Below are 21,821 nucleotides of genomic sequence, written 5' to 3' on the forward strand. Positions count from 1 at the left end.
CTCCATACGGAAGACATGGTTTTGTGTACAAAAAGAAAAAAAAAAAAATGCAGTGATGCTTCTCTAATGGCACCACAGGGGGCATAAGTAACGACCAGCACACAAGGACCAGGTTGTGTATGTGTTTGAAGTAGCAGACTCCCAATCCCATTCTGGGGCTTCCCAGGCGGCTCAGTGGTAAAGAATCTGCTTGTCAGTGTGGGAGCTGAAGGAGACCCGGGTTCGATCCTTGGGTCAGGAGGATCCCCTGGAGAAGGCAATGGCACCCACTCCAGTGTTCTTCCCTGGAAAATCCCATGGACGGAGGAGCCTGGAGGGCTGTAGTCCATCAGGTCACAGAGTCAGACATGACTTAGTGACTGAGCACACACAGAATCCCAGTTTATCTACATATCAGCTGTTTCTTATTTCCCACCAACTTATTTGTAAATAAATGAGCTGTAAAATAAAGTTGATACTACTATCTTCCTGAGCATTGCTGTGAGGATTAAGCGAGATCATGTATTTTTAAAAACTCAGTAATTTATATTTAAGAAAAGTATTTATTTATATGTGAGTTTTCCCCCATAAATTATTTTTATAATTGGATGAAAACTGCTTTACAAAGTTGTGTTAACCTAGTGAAGAAAATAGTTACTTTAAAATAGCACCTTAAGTTTAGGAAAAAAAAAAAACCTGCTTTTCATTGAGCATTCACTATTCCTGATGCTTCTGGAGTGTGAACATTAAGCTGATTGACTCTCTCAATGTCATTTACTGAGGAATAAAAATCTGGGAAAACAGATTTATATTACAACATTTGTTCCATAAACTGTCAAGCTAAATGTGATTATATTTCACTTAAAATTCCATATGTACACAGGGACAGTTGTGTGTTTGAAACTTGAGAATTATCTCTAAATCCTTTATCTTCCTGTTCAGCTGAATTATTCAGGCTGTTATTTCTTGTCTAGCACTGTTCACAGTTATTCATTAACAATTATTCAACATCAAAATAAAACCAAAAGTTCACACTGTGGAACTGCATGGGAACAAAGGCAAGGAAGGGCTCTCCAGTGTTTACAAACGTGACTCAAGGGTGTGACCAAGACGTGTGAGTGCGCAGAGAAAGAGGAGAAGGGAATCGCCTGAGGTAAAAGACCAAGCTATTTTTAGATAGATATTTTATGCAGGAATCAGGAAGTGATGGAAACTTTCCCTTTCCTTATATGAGCCTGATGTGGAAAGGATTAAAACCTGATGACTATAAAGGCAGTGATTACAGGATGGAAAAACCGTCTCCTCGCCTCCCATGTCTCCTTTTACTGTTTGTAAAGGCTGAGAAACAATGACACAACTATGAGTGGAACAGACGAGTTTGAAAAGAATATTTTAAAAGAATGCAGTGAGCAAAAAAAATTGCTATTCCACAAATTACAGCAGAACTGAGTTCTAACCATCCATTTTGGTTACTGCTTGACACCTCAGATTTTCACAGACTAATTCATGGTAAATTACTTCCCTGGTGGCTCAGACGGTAAGGCCTCTGTCTACAGTGCGGGAGATCCAGGTTCAAGCCCTGGGTTGGGAAGATTCCCTGGAGAAGGAAATGGCAATCCACTCCAGTACTATTGCCTGCAAAATCCCATGGACAGAGGAGCCTGGCAGGCTGCAGTCTACGGGGTCACAAAGAGTTGGACACGACTGAGCGACTTCACTTCACTTACATAGTATTAACTAAAATGATTTTCTGTGAAGATAAAAATTTGAAAGTATCCTTCAAAGTGATACTTTGTAGGATGTTTGTACTCATTTAAGAGTACTAAAACACTTTGAGATGGCTGGATGGCATCACTGACTCGGTGGACGTGAGTCTGAGTGAACTCCGGGAGTTGGTGATGGACAGGGAGGCCTGGCGTGCTGTGATTCATGGGGTTGCAAAGAGTCAGACACGACTGAGCAACTGAACTGAACTGAAAACACTTTGAAAGACAGGAAAAACAATCTGAATAATATAAAAATATGTACAAACTATAGTGTGAATGGCATATATATGCCATTTTATTTATTTATACATGTAGATAAATATATATTTTAAATTATTATATTAGCTTTTCTCCAGAGGAAATGAAGTTTTTTTTCTATATATACCTAGGGCATGTGTTTCCTCATTATTTAAAATCTATTTTTAGATTGGATAGAGGAGTATAACTGTGTAAATAAATTTACAGAATTCTAGGAAATTTTTGAAGAAACTAATGTAAAATACAATAGGTAGAAACAACAATTTAGAATTCATTATTTTGTGGTTATGATCATTCTCACTTCCAAAAAAAGTGTTAGGTCCCAAGAGCTTTTCATAAGAATATTCAGTGTACAGAGCACTTTACATTTCTCCTTAGTTCTTCTTCACTGAGAGGTTACTATACATTAACAAAAATATGTAAGGAGAAATTAATGTTGAGTATATTTCCTCATGACAAGGCCTCTAATCCTCCATGACCAAACAGGTGTAATGGGTTGACTGGTGGCCCTCCAAAAGATAAATCTATGCTTTAACCCCCCAGGACCTGTGAATGCAACCTCATTAGGAGAAGAGGTTTTTGCAAGTGTAATTAAGTTAAGGGTCTGATGATGAGATCATTGTAGATTAACTGGGTGGGCCATAAAATCCAACAATGAATATTCTTATGAAAATGCACACACACAGAGGAGAAGGCCATAGGAAGACGGAGGCTGAGATTGGAGTTATGTAGCCATAAACCAAGGAAAGCCTGGAACTACTGGAAACTGGAAAAGACAAGGAAGAATTCTCCTGTAGAGCTTTTGGAGGGAGTGTGGCCCTGAGGACACCTTGATCTTGATTTCTGGTCTCCAGAACTGTGAGAGAAGAATACATTTCTGTTGTTTGTGGCAATTTGCTGCTGCTGCTGCTGCTAAGTTGCTTCAATCGTGTCGACTCTATAACCCCAGAAATGAACTTAAGCCGTAAGCCTATAAAGGCTACACTCAATAACATGCATTTCCCTTCATCAGCCATGTTGGACTGATGCCCACAGAGCTAACACCTGGACTGGTTTGGCCATGATGGTTTGACCCAACTTAACAATCTAAGTACAATGTATACAGAGGTTCTAAACCAAGGAGCACGCCATAATGTCAACAAATAAATCAGGTTAGCGTTGAAAAATACAGATTCTTTTTTGTATTATTTGTGGTGGTGGTTTAATCACTAAATTGTGTCCGACTCTTGTGACCCCATGGACTGTTGTCTGAAGGGCTCTTCTGTCAATGGGATTTTCCAGGCAAGAATACTGGAGTGGGTTGCTATTTCCTTTTTCAGTGGATCTTCCCAACCCAGGGTTTGAAAAATCCAGGTCTCCTGCATTGCAGATGGATTCTCTTGGAATAAAGGAAGCCCTTTTTTTGTGGGTAAATGAGAATTTGACCTTGATAAAGTTAATTTAGATACATTACTTCTATAATTTGTAAAGACTAGCTACTTTCAAACTTCCTTTTAATTTTCTTGTCCTTTCCCGCTTCCCTCATTGCTTCCTTCTCTCCTTTTCTCCTTCTTTCTCTCTTTCCTTTTATTTTTGAGAGGATGAACTCATTGTTCTGGCTTCCAGCCACTAAGTATTTAAAAGGGCACTGAAATACAGCTAGATTCATGCCCAATATTTGGCAGCATAAAGTAACATAATTTATAGAATAACAATCCAAATCCATTACTCTACATAAAACTTTATAAGCTAAAGGAAAAAAATCTAGAATGGTAAACTCTAAACTTCCCTGTATTCCTTGCTTATTCCTCAAAACATCCAAAGCTTTTCCCCCTCCTTTAAATTCAACCTATTTATTTTGAAGACTTGACTATGAAGGTACTGGATTATTTTTATGACCAATATGAAGAACAAACCTTATTAAAATTTATCTTGGATAAACCCTACAGGTAAACTAAATTTGCATGGCATACATCTGTTATTAAATGGTTAACAAAAAGAACTTGATAAATTGAAACCCAAAATTATTTTTCTTAAATCAATTAATAACACTATTTAGAGTTATGAGGTTCTGTATATTTGGACTATTATTAGAGTGTGTAGCCACTAATCTACAAAAAACAAAATCCTTCATTATCACTGACATTGACGTCATGAACTTTCTAGGCTGGTTATAAAGTAGATATAATATGAACTGTGTTGCCTTTATCAAAAGGCATGATATCCATCATTCTATATCTCCCTGACAAAACCTGAGATTTAACTATATTTATGAAATGCCTAAGAAACATAGTTACTGGCTCTAAATTTTTGCTCAGGATTTATGCTCTACTCCTTAACTTCAAATGGTATCCAGTTTCAGTCTAAGAAATAGGACACTTGTTGCCATTGCTGTTTAGTCATTAAGTTGCGTCTGACTCTTTGCAGCCCCATGGACTGTAGCCCACCAGGCTCCTTTGTCCATCAGATTTTCCAGGCAAGAACACTGGAGTAAGTTGGCATTTCCTTCTTCAAGGGATCTTCCCGACCCTGGGACTGAACTCATATCTCCTTCATTGGCAGGCAGATTCTTTACCACCGAGCCACCAGACAAGCCACCCAAATAGAAAATTATTCATTATTTAATCACCTTAAAAAATCATATTGCATATATTCAGGTATTGCATTGGAACTTCTCTGCTATCAAAAACTTTTATGTACAACTCAATTTTTATGGCTCAGGAGTAAAGAATCTGCCTGCAGTGCAGGAGACACAGAATACCCAAGTTCAGTCCTCGGGTTGGGAAGATCCCTGGAGGAGGGCATGGCAACCCACTCCAATATTCTTGCCTGGAGACTCCCATGAACAGAGGAGTCTGGAAGGCTAGTTCATAGGGTCACAAAGAGTCGGATATGACTGAAACAACTTAGTACATATCATACCTATAATAAGTATTCCACTTTAGTATTATTAGTACAATATTTTTATACTTATATGCAGAGTACATCATGAGAAACACTGGGCTGGAAGAAGCAAAAGCTGGAATCAAGATTGCTGGGAGAAATATCAATAACCTCAGATATGCAGATGACACCACCCTTATGGCAGAAAGTGAAGAGGAACTAAAAAGTCTCTTGATGAAAGTGAAAGTGGAGAGTGAAAAAGTTGGCTTAAAGCTCAACATTCAGAAAACGAAGATCATGGCATCCGGTCCCATCACTTCATGGGAAATAGATGGAGAAACAGTGGAAACAGTGTCAGACTTTACTTTTTTGGGCTCCAAAATCACTGCAGATGGTGACTGCAGCCATGAAATTAAAAGACGCTTGGTCCTTTGAAGAAAAGTTATGACCAACCTAGATAGCATAATCAAAAGTAGAGACATTACTTTGCCAACTAAGGTCCAGCTAGTCAAGGCTATGGTTTTTCCAGTGGTCATGTATGGATGTGAGAGTTGGACTGAAGAAGGCTGAGCGCCGAAGAATTGATGCTTTTGAACTGTGGTGTTGGAGAAGACTCTTGAGAGTCCCTTGGACTGCAAGGAGATCCAACCAGTCCATTCTGAAGGAGATCAGCCCTGGGATTTCTTTGGAAGGAATGATGCTAAAGCTGAAACTCCAGTACTTTGGCCACCTCGTGCGAAGAGTTGACTCATTGGAAAAGACTCTGATGCTGGGAGGGATTGGGGGCAGGAGGAGAAGGGGATGACAGAGGATGAGATGGCTGGATGGCATCACTGATTCAATGGACGTGAGTCTGAGTGAACTCCGGGAGTTGGTGATGGATAGAGAGGCCTGGCGTGCTGCAATTCATGGGGTCACAAAGAGTCAGACATGACTGAGAGACTGAACTGAACTGAACAATATTTTTTATTAAACTAAAAATTATATTTGAGTAATCTTTTAAGTCCATATTGAAATGCATATTATTGTAATGACAATCTATATAACAATACTCATAAGTTTAAAAAATCATTTTAAATATTCCAAGTGAGACTGAAAAGTTCATTTCACTCACTCTGAATTTTCTGAAGTCCATTTTTGGAGGAAAATGTATCAGATATAATATATTGAAATTTCTTTTATATTAAGTCTCTGAAAATACAGCTCATTAATTCTAGGATGAAAGGCTTCATGCTACACCAAACCAATAGTTAAAGGATATATTCACATAGGAGGAAGAGGGTAAGGTGTAAGGAATTGACAAAATCATTCTAAAGCACATCTATGAGCATAAACAGCTGTAATATGTTTCCATGCCAGTAAAGCCATGTAAAACAAGGATTTGCCTGTACAATCTAATACAGTAATATAAACTGGTACAGCTTTTTTGGAAAGTGATCTGGAAATGTTTATTAAAAATCTTAACATATATATATCTAAGAATCCAAGTAAAGGAATAATGAAAAGTGTGATTAAAGATTCATGTGCAAAGATGACAATTAGAAGAAAGAATTGACAAGATAGCAATAATCTAAAAGTTGAAAACAGAGCACTGATAATAAATTCTTGCTTCTTCATATACAGAGATATCATTCTGTGTTTAAAATTATGTTCTGAAAATATTGAATGGCATGGGGAAATGCTTACAATGTAACTTTAAGAAGAAAGAAGCAGATTGCAAAAACATATAACCCTGGTGTTGATACAACATACGCACATATGTATGCACACATGCAGTGAAGAGAGAAAAAAATAGAAACAAAATATCAGCAGCTATTGAATAGCAGAAGCACTTGATGTATTTTTATGAGTATTCTTTTTAATTAGAAATAGTGAATCAAAGTATGTTTAAAAACTACAACAAAGTACCATGGTTCTTTTCAGAGGTACAACATAATATTCTAAAACCTTCTAATATCAGTTCATTAAGGTGGTGGAGCTCTGATTCATGTATAAAATGATGACTTTGACATTTTATACTTCCATTGGTGAAATGAATAATCAGGTTCTTCCACCTCCAGAATGAGCTCCTAAATTGTCACAGTGGAGTCATGCGTTGAAACTCACCTCCCCATTGCTGCTCATCCATCATCAAATCCTGCTCTTGGTTTTCACAGTCACCCTCCCTGGTGCATACCTCACTGTCCTACACTTACATTACAGTAAATCCCTCTTAATTTTAACCTTTTGCTCTCCATCCCCCAATTCATCCACTTTTCCGTTATCAGATTAATCATTCTAAAATTCCAATTTCATGAAGTCATTTGTCTGCTGGAAATCCTTCACTGATTTTCCATTTGCTATCATCCAACCATAAATTCTTCTTTAAATCCCTCCTAGTGGGAGTGTAGTATCTATCACTTTAATCAGATCACTCCTCAGATGTGCTCATTGCCATTTCTGTGCCATTTTCATCCAATTTCACTTATTTCCCTGCTTATCTACTCCAGAACACACCAATCTATTTTTGAATGGGTCTCCTATAACACTCACAGTTATTGTTGTTGTTTAGTTGCTAAGTCAGGTCCAACTCTTTTGCAATGTCATGGACTGTAGCCCACCAGGCTCCTCTGTCCATGGGATTTTCCAGGCAAGAACACTAGAGTGGGTTGCCATTTCCTTCTCCAGGGGATCTTACTGAATCAGATTCTTCCTGAACCATTGGCAGGTGGAGTCTTTACCACTGAGCCACCAAGGAAGCCCAACACACATAGCTGTGTACATTCACATAATGTACATAGTTATATAAACTACTTAACAAGAAAATCTCTCAATTTCCTTCCAAATGACTTGTGTTTAGAAGTCTCCTCACCTGCCAAAAGCTAAAATGTTTTAGACATCAAGAACCATGTTTTACCACTAACTGCTGCACACAGCACACACAAAAAGAATATACATCGTATACATAAAGCCAGGCAGCTAGTGAAGTGAAAAGTGTTAGATTCTCACCCTGGATCCTTGGAATCTAGTCCACCTTGACCATTACTTACCTAGTATTTCCTCAGTCAGATCCTGGGCTATGTTCTTTCTTTCTTTCTTTCTTTTTTTTTTTAGGTAGACCATTTTTAAAGTCTTAGTCGAACTTTTTACAATATTGCTTCTGTTTTACGTTTGGTTTTTGGCCTGAGGCATGTGGGATCGTAGTTCTCCAACCAGGGATGGAACCCATGCCCCGTGCATTAGAAGGCAAAGTCTTAATCACTGGACCACTGGGGAAGCCCCCTGGGCTATGTTCTTTTCACCCATTGTTGTCGTTTAGTCACTCAGTCATATCCGACTCTTCTATGACCACCATGGACTGTAGTCTGTCCTCTGTCCATGGGATTTTCCAAGCAAGAATACTGGAGTGGGTTGCCATTTCCTACTCCAGGGGAATCTTCCCAACCCAGGGAGTGAACCCATGTCTCCTGCATTGCAAGCAGATTCTTAATGGCTTAATGAGAAGACCTTTCACCCATTATCTTACTTAATTTCTTGGCGTGATGAGATTTCTTATCTCATCAATCCTTGTTTCCTTCTCTGAATACTACCAACTGCCTCAAAAAAGGTGAAATATGAAAGCACTTTTAAAATATGAGATTTATATATGTTAAAGAGTTATTATAACCATTATTGGGTCTCGAGAACATCTTAAGAGTACAATAGAAATGAAAACATGTCCAAGGACTTGGGTCATCACTAACTCTTCCTGGTTGGGAGATGGTGAAATGTTTCACTTGATCTCTGTGAGTACCTGTTTCGTAATCTATGAAATGGAGATAGTAACTTCATCTCTATTATAATATTTCCTTCATTCACCCATAAAACATATCCTACATACCATAATTTGGGCTAGCACTTATATAGCAATTAGAACCAAATGATTAAAACAAAACACAAATGTACACACACACAAACACACACACAAGTTAATGTTCTAGTCTCCAACGAGTTCACAGAGAGTTCACAGAGAGTGGAAGTAAACAAATATAGACAGGACAACATGAAAATTGCTGTGTTAGGAGAATTTACTAAGCCTTTCATACTAAAACTATACTTGTGGAGGTCAAGAAAGGTAATATTTGAGCTATATTGAAAGGAAGTTTGAAGTCAAGGGGACAAACAACATTCATGTCTCACTTAGATGCTGCCCAGCAGTCTTTCCACATGACCCTAGTTAGAAATTTTCCTTGTGTCTTCAGACAGGCCGACTTGTTATCCTTGTACTCCTGGCTCTACCTCCTCTCTACTCAAAAGATAGTGCTGACTCCGAATTCCTCTAAAAGTTAGAAGTCATCGCATGAGTGCTTTCCCATCTTCCCATCTCTGTACCTACAACTCTGTGCCTCCCATCCACAACCACAACATCCCCCTTCTCTCTTGTCCCAATATGGATGTCTCTAGACTCCTCTCCAGCTGTATTTTTGTATCTCCCTTCCACTCCCCGCCCCTACAATCTCCCAGGGATGTGATTCTGTTGTATACATCATCTCTCCATCTTCCACAACATTGCTTCACTCACAAGTCCTAGACATCAAGACATTTAAACACACTCAAGTGTTTCCAACCCACCCCTCCTCATACATACAATCTTCCTATTCCCCACATCCTCCTGCAGATATAGTCCATTTCCTTCTTCCTGGAATGGTTTATAGGATTGTCTCCATTTTCTTAACTTCCACTTAACCTTCAAATCACTGCAGTATGACATCTGCTCTTTCGGTCCTATTGAAACTGCTCTCATCCACTTAACCAAAGACATTTTGTTGTTAAATATCTTCAGTTAGTTTTATAATACTGCATACTCCCTTCATTTTTGTCCTTTTCCCCAGATACTGCTGTTGAATCATCAAGATACTATTTCATGTTCTCTTCTCTCCTCATGGTATACATTCCCCATGCATGGCTTTGAAAAGGCAAGTAAAAGTTGTTCAGTCATGTCTGACTCTTTGCGATTCCATGGACTAAACTATATGGAATTCTCCAGGCCAGAATACTGGAGTGGGTAGCCTTTCACTTCTCCAGGGGATCTTCCTAACCCAGGGATCGAACTCAGGTCTCCCACATTGCAGGCAGATTCTTTATCAGCTGAGCCACCAGGGAAGCCCAAGAATACTGGAGTAGGTAGCCTATCCCTTCTCCAAGGGATCTTCCCAACCCAGGGATGGAACTGGGGTCTCCTGCATTGCAGGCAGATTGTTTACCAACTGAGCTACCAGGGAAGCCCATGCATGGCTTTACGTGGCTTTACTTATCTTTTACCTGCTAACTCTCAAATTTCAGGCTAATTTGCTTTCTGGACTTCAGACGTATTGCATTGTTCTTGTCCTGCTCAGGACTGTGAACTTGAATGAGGCTTGGGAAATCCATTAAAGGCTTTGTTAAGTGGAAAAGTGATTCAATCTCATCTGTGTTTTAGAAATATTACTCATAATAAAGTAGAAAATAGGCTAAAGGGATAAGAAATCAGGATCCAGAAGACAAAGATAGCTATAAGATATGCGCAAGAATGTGGCAGGTGATGGAATGCCATATAAATTCTCCTTACCTTGAACGGAGGACTGGAGTCACTTGGTCTTGCAGAAAAGTCAAAGGAGATGATGAGATCAACTCCTCTCTGAGGTCTCAGGATCAAAGGGTATGGAAGATTAAATGTGAGGCCACTGTCCACCACGTGAATCTTTTTACTTTTGACATCCAAAGGTTCATATATCTGCTCAAATTCATCAGGATCTTTAAAAAGGAAAGAAACGATCAGAATGGGTTAAATGATCACTTAACATTATTTAGAATTTAAAAGTATTTGTTATGTATATATGTGAGAAGAATTCCATACGGTTAGACCCTCAGGCCTTGGAGACTCTTCATCTGTAATATCAGAGTAAAATGTTCTATCAGTAAGAGTGCTGTGAGGAATTTCTTTAAGATTTTTTTTTTTTAATGTGGACCATTTTAAAAATCTTTATTGAATTTGTTACAATATTGTTTCTGTTTTAAGTTTTGGTTTTTTGGCCATGAGACATGTGGGATCTTAACTCCTGGACCAGGGATCAAACCCACACACCCTGAGTCTTAACCACTCGACTGCCAGGGAAGTTGCTGCTGTGAGAATTAAGTGGGACAAAATATTGAAAATGCAAGCAAGGCTCAGGCCCTAGGAGTAAGTTTAAGCTGTGTACCATGAGCCCTGTCCTAGGATTACTTACATTACATAGGTCTTTACAGATTTAAAAACACTTCCTCAGGCATTATCTTTTTTAAGACTTAGAACAGACATGTGAGATAGAGGATACTATAAATGGAGAACGAAATACATAAAATGCATCTCTAAAGTGGCATAACTAGGGAGTGGGAGAGTCTGAAGGATCCCACAAGCATCTCTCTAGGTGATGGAAGTCCCGGAGAATAGTCCAGGCAATTGAGCCAACACACATCGGCTGCTACTATTTAGGCACTACTTAAGTGCTGAACAAGAGATGCAAACTCTGCTCCAATAGAGCACACTGCTGGTAAGTCGGTAAACAAATATATTAAAAGATGGTTCAGGCACTGATAAAAGGAATGGAAAAAATAATAGAGGGTAATAGGAATGTGGGGCTGGAGGTGGGATGGGGTGGTGCTTCTCTGGTGACTCAATAGTAAAGAATCCACCTGCCAATGCAGGAGACATGGGTTTGATCTCTGATCTGGGGAAGATCCCCTGAAGAAGGAAATGGCTACGCACTCCAGTATTCTTGCCTAGGAAATCCCATGGAGAGCAGAGCCTGGTGGGCTACAGGCCATGGGCTGCGAAACCATGGATACGACTTAGTGACGGAAAAACAACAGCAACAACAGTAGGGTAGGGAAGAACTTCAGGTGGATGGTCAGGAGAGACCTGTCTGAGATGGAGACTTTAAGACAGATTCAGGGACTTTCCTGCTAGTCCAGCAGTTAAGAATCTGCCTTCCAATGCAGGGGACATGGGTTCAATCCCTGGTCTGGGAACTAAGATCCCACAAGCCATGGGGCAACAAAGCCTGCATCTCACGCACTGGCAGGTGGGTTCTTTACCACTAGCGCCACCTGGGAAGCCCCTTTGTTACATTACATATATGTTATCAAACCCAACTTTAACATGTATCCCTCTGAAATTTTTATTGTTTAACAATTTTATAAGGTAAAAAAATTGTGAGTCTGTGTAAGTTCTAAAATATTTTACTAAGAAGCTGGAAAATTTTTACTTGGGTATTTTTATTCCTCCTAAAAGCAGCTTTATTTGCGTGTATATAATATATTGTATAGTAGCAGTGCTCTGTTGCGTAGCTATGTCTGACTCTTTGCAACTTCATGGACTGTAGCCCTCCAGGCTCCTCTGTGCATGCGATTTCCCAGGCAAGAATACTGGAGTGGGTTGCCATTTCCTTCTTCATGGGATCTTCCTGAGCCAGGGATCGAATCCGTGTCTAATGCATTGCAGAGAGATTCTTTACCACTGAGCCACCTGGGAAGCCCATATATTAGTAATTTCATATATAAGATTTACCAGAAGACAAAGGAAATATCATTTATATCATTTTAAAGATAAGGATATGAGGCCCTAATAGGTCCAGTTTAACATAATAAGAATGAAGACTCAAAGCCTGGTCCACAAAGTCTAAACCCTAAACACAGCGTCACATTGTCACTTCAGAAAGTGAGTGGCACAGCCATAAGACTCAAGAATTTTGAAATGGGTAATTTAAAAACGCAATAAATGCAAGGCACAGAGGTAATCTACACATGCATCTATCAATCATGAAAACCATATTGATATGCATATTTCACAATAAGCATAAAAATTTAAAAACATTAATGGGAATATTTGTTAACAATGCAGTGATTTTCCCTAAAAAACGACAATGATAATTCACAAATAATGTTTTTGGTTTCATAAACTGATGCTTTAAATTTCAGCTAAAAGATTAACTAGTAACAAACTATTTCTCTCTTATTCTATTTGATTTGCTCCCTCTCATCATGAAACTGATAGTCTCCTTTTTCCTCTTTTAAATCCAAGATTACATTTGAGAGAAAAGTCTTTATGTAGACCAACTCACAGCTCTGGCATGTAGCTAACCACCATGATTCCAACTATCCACCTAAACTGACAGGAAACAACATTTCTTAACTGTGTTGTAAAAAATACAGTTTTGCAAGATATTACCAGATATTCTATGTAAAAAATAAGAGTTGCATGATTAAATAGGTTTGAGAAATACAAGATTCAACAACTTAAAGTAACAGCAAATTATAATGTGTGTTCCCTATTTTCCTTACTATGCCTTGGACTAACAGCACTTTTAAGAGGAGATGCTACTTAATCCTGACAATAACTCTATAAGACAGTTAACAACTTTCTATTTTAAAGTCAACCTTTGGGGTAAACAGTAAGGACTACTGCATACTCACTAACCTACAGGTTCATCAGGATCAGGGTGCTGGTTTTTAGTTTCACTCTACTTTTCTCTTGTTGTTTACTGAGGTTATGCTAGTAATGGCACAGGACTGTCCAGCTAATAAATGACACAACTGGGATTCAAATACAGCTGCTGCTGCTGCTAAGTCGCTTCAGTCATGTCTGACTCTGTGCGACCCCATAGACGGCAGCCCACCAGGCTCCCCCGTCCCTGGGATTCTCCAGGCAAGAACACTGGGGTGTGTTGCCATTTCCTTCTCCACAGATACAGCTAGTCTGCTTTTAAAGAGCTATACTTGAGCAGTCTTTAAGTAGGACCTCTCAAACTCATTAGAGCACCCCATTGCATTGTTAAGTGGGATGTGGAGTTGTTAGTTTTACCAAACTTATTTGAACTTGATCCCTACTTATTACCATCCACTAAAATGTTACAGAAAGTTTGATAAGTGCCCCTCTGAAAGAACATCCTCCCATAAATTAAAGCATACATGGTTTCCAAACCTGTGAATGAGTGAACCAGGTTCTTTGATAGGTATGGAAACGTGCCCTTCTTTATAATTATGAACCATTTCCTTAAAGCAATTCTGCTGTGGAAATTTTATGATGGTCATTTTACAAATACATCAACTGATTCCATTTATAATGCACAAATATTTGGATGTTTGTGTTTTGAACTCTTCCCTAGATGAAGTCATGTCTTGATTTCTTATTCCAGATGGCGTGTGTTGCAGAAAATAACATAAACACAAAAGTAAACAGGAAAGAAGTCACGTAACTAATGACCAGCTTATCCAAAATTAGTTTCCACAGGTATACAACTATTTAGAAGTAAACAAATGAAGGGAATTTTATCATCTGATTTCTCTTGTTTTCAAAAGAGGGACTGCAAGGTGAAGTAATAAGCACAAAAATAGCACACTATCTTTTTCTCATTTTAGGTTGATTGTTTTAAGATGCTCAAATTTTAATCTGTTTAAATAAAATAGTAAAGCAAATATGAAAAATTTCCAACATAATATATAGATAAGATAAAAAACTCTATATTTAAAAGAGGAATAACCTTAATGTTTTAATTAAATTGTGGTGTTTTAATTGTATAATAAATAAAATTTTTAATGAAGACTTTATGAACCAAGTTGACTACCATTTATGCTAAACCTTGAAACTTTTCATTCCAAACATACAATCATTCTAAAACTTGGCAATAACCAGAAGGAGATAAATGGAGTCCATCCTGGTAAAAGTTTTATCTGAAAAAGCACTAATCAATTTAGTACATTTAGTCTAAAATGTAGTCATTTTTAATAATGTTGGTTTATAATCAATAAATTTGAATGAACTTGTCACTCCTCTGACTAGATTTTTGACTAGTCAACATTCTGTATACAGGGGGTGGGAGGGGGGTTCATGTTTGGGAACGCATGTACACCCGTGGTGGATTCATGTCAATGTATGGCAAAACCAATACAGAATTGTAAAGTAAAATAAAAAATAAATTAATTAATAAAAAAATAAATAAATAAAAAGAAAAATACAAAATAACAAGTATAATTTGATGAGATATTCACTGACAATATTTAAAGTTCCTTCCAAAGTTCATTACTTTAAAATAATTTGGGGCTTCCCTGGTGACTCAGACAGTAAAGAATCTGCCTGCCGTGCAAGAGACCCAGGTTTGATCCCTAGGTCGGGAAGACATCCTAGAGAAGGGAGTGGTTACCCACTCCAGTATTCTTGCCTGGAGAATTCCATGGACTACAGTGGGCTACAGTCCATGAAGTTGCAGAGTCAGACACAACTGAGCTACTAATACTTTCATAATTCTAGGTTAGAACAAATCAAAATTTCCCAACAAAAGAAATATTTAGTCTATTTAATATTATATTTTAATTGCAATATTAAAATATGTAATATCATATTTTAGGATGAAAAGAGGAAAGAGGAAAATGAAGAACACTCTGAAATAAGGTGAGCATACTGAAAGAGACACACTTCCTTAGGGTACCAAATTTATCTAATAAAAAGGTAGGATGTCCAGTTAGATTTGAATTTCAGATACATAGCAAATGATTTTTATATGAGAATGTCCCAAATGTTACAAAGGAGTATACTTATTTTCTCTCTCTATATATATATATATATAGATATATATCTATATATATATGAATTGAAATTCAAATTTAACTGAGCACTGTGCTTTACCTAGCAACCTTAACACTTCCAAATCTACTGTGAAATCACCAGGAAGTTGTTAAAATGTTGAGTGCAGAGCCCATGCTGTGTAAACCACAGAAAGATCAAAGTAGTAACATAAAACAAATGTAATAAGTACACACAAGGAAACTTCCATTTTTACATCAGCAAGACAATGACTAATAAAACCAAAGGCTATGAGGAAGGGAGTGAGCAGAAGGGAAAGGCTTCTGAGCAATGTCAAGAGGCCGATTCAAGTGTCCCAATTCCAGTTCAGTTGAGCAATTCTAGGCAAACATGATGCTGACTCCTTTGATCTTCCTTTTCTATGGAGTAAAATACTAATGATTCTTTCTGGTTCTAAATGCTCTGTGAGGTTTTTTTTTAATTAAGCCCATCATCACTCATCTATAAAGCCTGTTTCTAAAGAAGATGCATTTAACTGGTATTGCAATAGCAATAAGTAAAATTGTAAGTATCACACACACAAATAACATCACTGATTGTACAGTCAAGGGTTTTTATTTTGGATGAATTTTTCAAAAGATACTGACTTTATTACAAATATTCATAGACTTTTATTATAGTTCATATGAAAGGGTTTGCATGGCAGGTTTATAATCAGATATAACTCATATCCTAGACTTTGATGCCACAAACATAATACAAAATATAGTGAGTTTCTTGTTTAAAAACAGGGGTAAATTTTGCTTCTGCAATTTCCCTTAAACTCAAGCAACAAACAAACAACATTACCTAAACAAAAAGATCTAAAGCCATGTCCTAATTTTGACAAATATAGGTAGAATCCTTCAACAAAGAGTAGCAGGAAGATTTTTGGAAATTTTTCCATTTACATTTTCATAGCCTACTGTCAACGTTCTTAGGCAGAAATGATTGCAAAATGACATTTGGGCAATTAAGGGAAAAAGATAGCATGATGAAGTCGAAAAAGTTTATGATGACAGGAGCATTATAAGAAAGATGATTATGTAGTGATTAGTCAACAAGGCAAATTTAACTTTTAATTTGGAACACCCATGGAAATGAAGAATTGGAAGTATTCTTTAGTTTGGCTAACTGACAATCCTGAAAGTGAGTGGGTTCTTAGTGGGATTCTTAAGGGGCCTTAAGAAAGTTACCTAATCTTTCAGAGAACTGGAGGGACAAATTCAATAGCCTGTTAATATATGGTATTCCTTTTTCTCTGCCTTTACTTCACTGTGTATAATAGGAACTCTATGGGGTCCAGAAAGATAGTATGATGATCCTACTTTGCAAGGCAGCAATGGAGACGCAGAGAGAACAGGCTTGTAGACGCTGTGGGTGAAGAAAGAAGAGGGACGAATGGAAAGAGTTAACATTGAAACATGTATTACCGAATGTAAAACGGATAGCCAGTGGGAATTGGATGCATGAAGCCGGGAACTCAAACCTGGTGCTCCCTGACAAGCTAGAGGGGTGAGATGTGGTGGGGGGTGGGAGGGAGGTTCAAGAGGGAGGGGACATATGTCTACCTATGGCTGATGCATGTTGACAGTTCGGCAGGAACTAACACAATATTGTAAAGCAATTGTCTTCCAACTAAAAATAAATTTTAAAAATTTCGATTGGCAGAGGGATGTTGCAAATAGGTAAACTCAGCTGACTCTCACCCCTAGGGGGCAGGCATTACTGCTCTGCACTCCTAGGGGCAGGGGGCAGGGGTTGGGGAGGACTTCATACATAAGATTCCCTTCCAGCTCTGGGTCTGCTGAGACTTACTTCCTTTGCCAAGGAGAAACACCCACATGAGATTTGAAGGAGGAAATGAGACAGAGACTGCATTTGTGCTATTTCTACTGCCAAGCACTGTTGTGGGGGCGTTTGTGGGGGTGATTTTGAAGTGTTTTTGGAATCATTCCTAGATGCTTAGCCTGGAGCTTGCTCCTCCACGCCTCAGAACAGTTTTGTAAGCACTCAGTGCCCTTCTTTAAACCCCTTTCACTTAAACAAGAGAGAGGGTTTCCTGTTTCCAGTGAGTGAGCCTTGACCAACACAGAGAAGCAAAGTCCCTCTCAGTATTTCAATGAAAATTGTTTATGCGGACATGACGATGCTGTTTCCTGTCCAGTGTATTTTTTCTTCCAAAAAACCAATAATTCATGGTCCTTCCCCCATTAAAAAGAAAAGGAAGCGAAGTCGTTCTGTCGTGTCTGACTCTTTGCAACCCCATGGACTGTAGCCTGCCAGGCTCCTTCATCCATGGAATTCTCCAGGCAAGAATACTGGAGTGGGTTGCCATTTCCTTCTCCAGTGGCTCATCTGGTTCCAGGGATGGAACCCGGGTCTCCCACATTGCAGGCAAACTCCTTACCATCTAAGCCACCAGGGAATTCCCTACCCGCCCCCCATTAAATGCATGTTTTAAAACTGGATTATAAATGAGTTACTAGTAACAATAATTAAAATGTTCCTCTCCAGAGAAGGAAGAACAATCTCTTGAATTAGCTTCCGTGGGTTACACTTTGTGTACCTACCTGCGACAGCGGCATCCAATTCATCTTCATCCAGGGACTCTTGCGTGGTGAAGTCTCTCAAAGGAGACATTGGATAGGATGTATTGAGATTCAAGCCCAACATGAAGTTGTGTACCTTCCCAGCACGTCCTTCTCTGGTATTGAACAAAGCTGAGTCACCCACCAAGGCCATGAGCATACGCTGGACCCAACTTGCTTGATTATCATTTTGATATTCCCTTTCTGCTTCTTCATTTTCAGTGCCTATGGAAAAAGATCATTATACATTGTCCAAAATCCATAAAAAATGAAAAAAGATCTTTGGTCTATGGAGTGTTACCATTAGGGGAATGCAGGTTCTCAATTCCTCGACCAGGCATCGAACCCATGCCCCTTGGCAGTGGAAGCACAGAGTCTTAACCACAGAACTGCCAAGGAAATCCCTCCAGGTTTTTATTCAACAAATGTTTATTCATGTAAGTTAATACAGTCAATATTTCAGTTAATCATTTTTGTTCTTAAATTGTTCTTACCTTTACCAACTTCCCTGGTGGCTCAGACAGTAAAAGCATCTGCCTACAATGTGGGAGACCCAGGTTTGACCCCTGGATTGGGAAGATCCTCTGGAGAAGGAAATGGCAACCCACTCCAGTACTCTTGCCTGGAAAATCCCATGGATGGAGAAGCCTGGTAGGCTACAATCCATGGGGTCGCAAAGAGTCGGACTTCACTTTTCTTTCTGCCCTTTACCTATAGTCAGTCTAAAGGCTATATTCTTGACAGTGTTACTTGGCTTATTCTTTGATTTCTAGAGAAACTTCTATTTTTCCATTTTTTCCCCTTTCCCCAATTCTTTTCTTCTCTTTTCTTGGCTATGGCTATGCATAAGAGGGAATATCCATAGTAGCGAATCCCACTCCTTTCCCAAGTTTCCTTCCCTGTCATGTTAGAGAAACATCCAGAAATCATGCCAACTGAGAGCAGACAATGGAAGGACTCAACATATATTTGCTTCTCTATAAACACCCTCTGCAATGTCATTGCATTCTTGCTTATAAAGCTTGGGGTTTAAAAGTCTGTAATTTAAATTTATGTTTTAAAATGGCTTTAGAATTTGACGATCTTCCAAAAGAAGCAGCTTTCAATGACTTTTTCCTTAAAATCGATGCTCTCGCCACTACTACTGGGAAGCCATATTGTGTCATTATTTAGAGCACTGGTTCCAAACTCAGACTGCCCAGATTCCAATCCTCTCTCCACTGTTTACTAGTTAATTGACCCTTTTCAGTATTCATTTCCTCATCAGTAAACCTCATTGGGTTTTTATGAGGATAAACTAAGTGAATGCATTCATGCAAATTTCTTAGAAAAGTGCCTGGCCTACGTTAAATTCTCAGTAAACACTAGTTGGTAGTAGAAGTAGCTGTAGTAGCAGCAGCATCGTAATCGTCATCATCAATATTCTTCATTCATAAGTCAAATCTAAGAACATTGTATGGTAGAGGATAATCCCCTTACCTAGAACACTTCTGTTCAGATTTCTGGGAACTTTGAATATAAATATACATGCATATATAAATCTATATGTGTGTGTGTGTGTTGAGAGAGGAAAAAGAGAATCTATATTCAAACTTCATAATTTTCAATAAATGTTAACTAAACATACATCAAACCATAATATCTTCAAAAGATTAGCTTAACTGAGCTCAGTAAGTGAAAGGCTCTTTCTCTCCATAACCAATCCAGATGACTGCATGGTCATGAAAAAACAAATATACACTCTTTTCTACTCCCACGCTTTTCTAATGCCAAATATGACAAAGAAAATCTTTCACTAGAACAAATCAAGCTTTAAAATAAATGATTTATATCTTCAGTTACACAGGATGTGAATAAGATACTCAATTATTTCCCAAAGATTTGGTGCTTCCTCTTTTCCTTTTTCATCATCACTATTATTGTTATCAAATTTATCTCACTTCTATACCAGTGATGGGTCTACCTTCCATATGACATATTTGGAAATGGCAACAAGATAACATAAATGAATAAATAAATATAACAATAAAATATAAATAAATATATATAAATAAATGGCAATAAAGATAACATAAATATCTTGCTTATTAGCTTTAATACTAACAGTAAATTTCTATTTATTAGCCTTTCACAGTGTAAAGTCCTTTGTATGCATTTGACTTCCCTGGTGGCTCAGACGGTAAAGTGTCTGCCTACAGTGCGGGAGACCTGGGTTCGATCCCTGGGTCAGGAAGATCCTCTGGAGAAGGAAATGGCAACCCACTCCAGTACTCTTGCCTGGAAAATCCCATGGACGGAGGAGCGTAGTAGGCTACAGTCCACGGGGCCGCAAAGAGTATGCATTTGCTAGTTTTATGATTACAGCAATTCTGTAAGAGGAGGCAAAATGATGCCAATAGAGAGTTGAAAAAAACTGAACCTGAAAATGTCTTAAAATCATGTTCAAAATCACTTGACTAAATACAAAGAAGCCTCAAGAGAAGAAGACAAGCTACAGACTGGGAGAAAATATTTGCAAAAGACTCATCTGATAATGGGGTATTACCCAAAATGTACAAAGAGCTTTTTAAAAATTACAATAAAAAAACAAACATCCTGATTTAAACATGGGCAAAAGACCTTAACATACACCTTGCCAAAAAAGGGGACTTCCCTTACAATCCAATGGTCAGGACTTCACCCTCCAATGCAGGGGGTGCAGGTTCAATCCCTGGTTGGGTAACTAAGACATCACATACCTCCAGGTCAGAAAACCAAACAGGAAACAAAGCAATATTGTAACAAATTCAATAAAGATTTTAAAACCGGTCCACATTAAAAAAAAAACTAAAAAAAAAAGACATATAGATGATGAGTACGTTTATGAAAAGATGTTTCATCACATGTCATCAGGGAGATGCAAATAAAACCGAGATGACACTACACACCTATTAAAAATGTCAAAATCCAAAACAGACAACACCAAATGCTGGTTAGAATTTGAAACAACAGGACACTCAAACACTGATGGTGGAAAAGCAAAGTGGTACAACCTCTTTGGAAGTTTCTTACAAAATTTAATTATACTTGTATCACATGATACTGCAATCATTCTCCTTCATTTTTACCCAAAGGAGTTGAAAACTTATATGCACATAAAAATCTGAACATGGAGTTTTATAACAGAGCCATTCATAACTGCCCAAATTTGAAAGCCACCAAGATGTTCTTCAGTAGGTGAATGGATAAACTGTGTAATACCCAGACAATGAAATACTATTAAATGCTAAAGAGAAATGAAGCCATGAAAAGACATGGAGGTAACTCAAATGCATATTACTAAGCAAAGGGAGCCAATCTGAAAAGTTTATCCATGCATGATTCCAACTAGATGACATTCCAGAAAGGCAAAATGATGGAGACAGTAAAAAGATGGGGTGGCCAAGGGGGTGGGGAGAGGGAAACAGAGGGATATTTAGAGCACAGAGAATTTTAAAGGTAGTGAAATTACTCTTATGACACTATAATGTTAGATATGTGTCATTATACATTTGTGAAAACCTGTAGAACACACAATATCAAGAGTGAACCCGAAAGCTTAGACTTTGGGTGATAATGACATGTCAGTATAGGTTCATTGACTGTAATAAATGTACCTCTCTAGCACAGGATGTTGAAAGTGGTGGAGGCAATGTGTGTGGATACAGGGAATATATGGGAATTCTCTCTACTTTTTGCTCAATTTTGCTGTGAGTCTAAAACTACTCTAATAAACAAAGGTTATTTAAAAAG

The 21,821-nt window shown here is 38.2% G+C and overlaps 1 protein-coding gene across 1 annotated transcript in view; it reads right to left on the reverse strand.

Moving 5' to 3' along the window:
- PLA2G4A (phospholipase A2 group IVA) overlaps nt 1-21,821 on the reverse strand; it is a 171,162-nt gene that overhangs the window by 16,094 nt on the left and 133,247 nt on the right. Inside the window, exons 14-15 of the mRNA XM_040263791.1 lie at nt 18,033-18,275; nt 10,432-10,616 (exon numbers count right to left, since the gene is read on the reverse strand). Of these exons, the coding sequence (XP_040119725.1) occupies nt 10,432-10,616; nt 18,033-18,275 (428 nt within the window). The remainder of the gene's footprint in view (nt 1-10,431; nt 10,617-18,032; nt 18,276-21,821) is intronic.

This window comes from Oryx dammah, unplaced genomic scaffold (assembly GCF_014754425.2).
Source record: "Oryx dammah isolate SB20612 unplaced genomic scaffold, SCBI_Odam_1.1 HiC_scaffold_21, whole genome shotgun sequence".
In the NCBI taxonomy this organism is placed as follows: Eukaryota; Metazoa; Chordata; class Mammalia; order Artiodactyla; family Bovidae; genus Oryx; species Oryx dammah.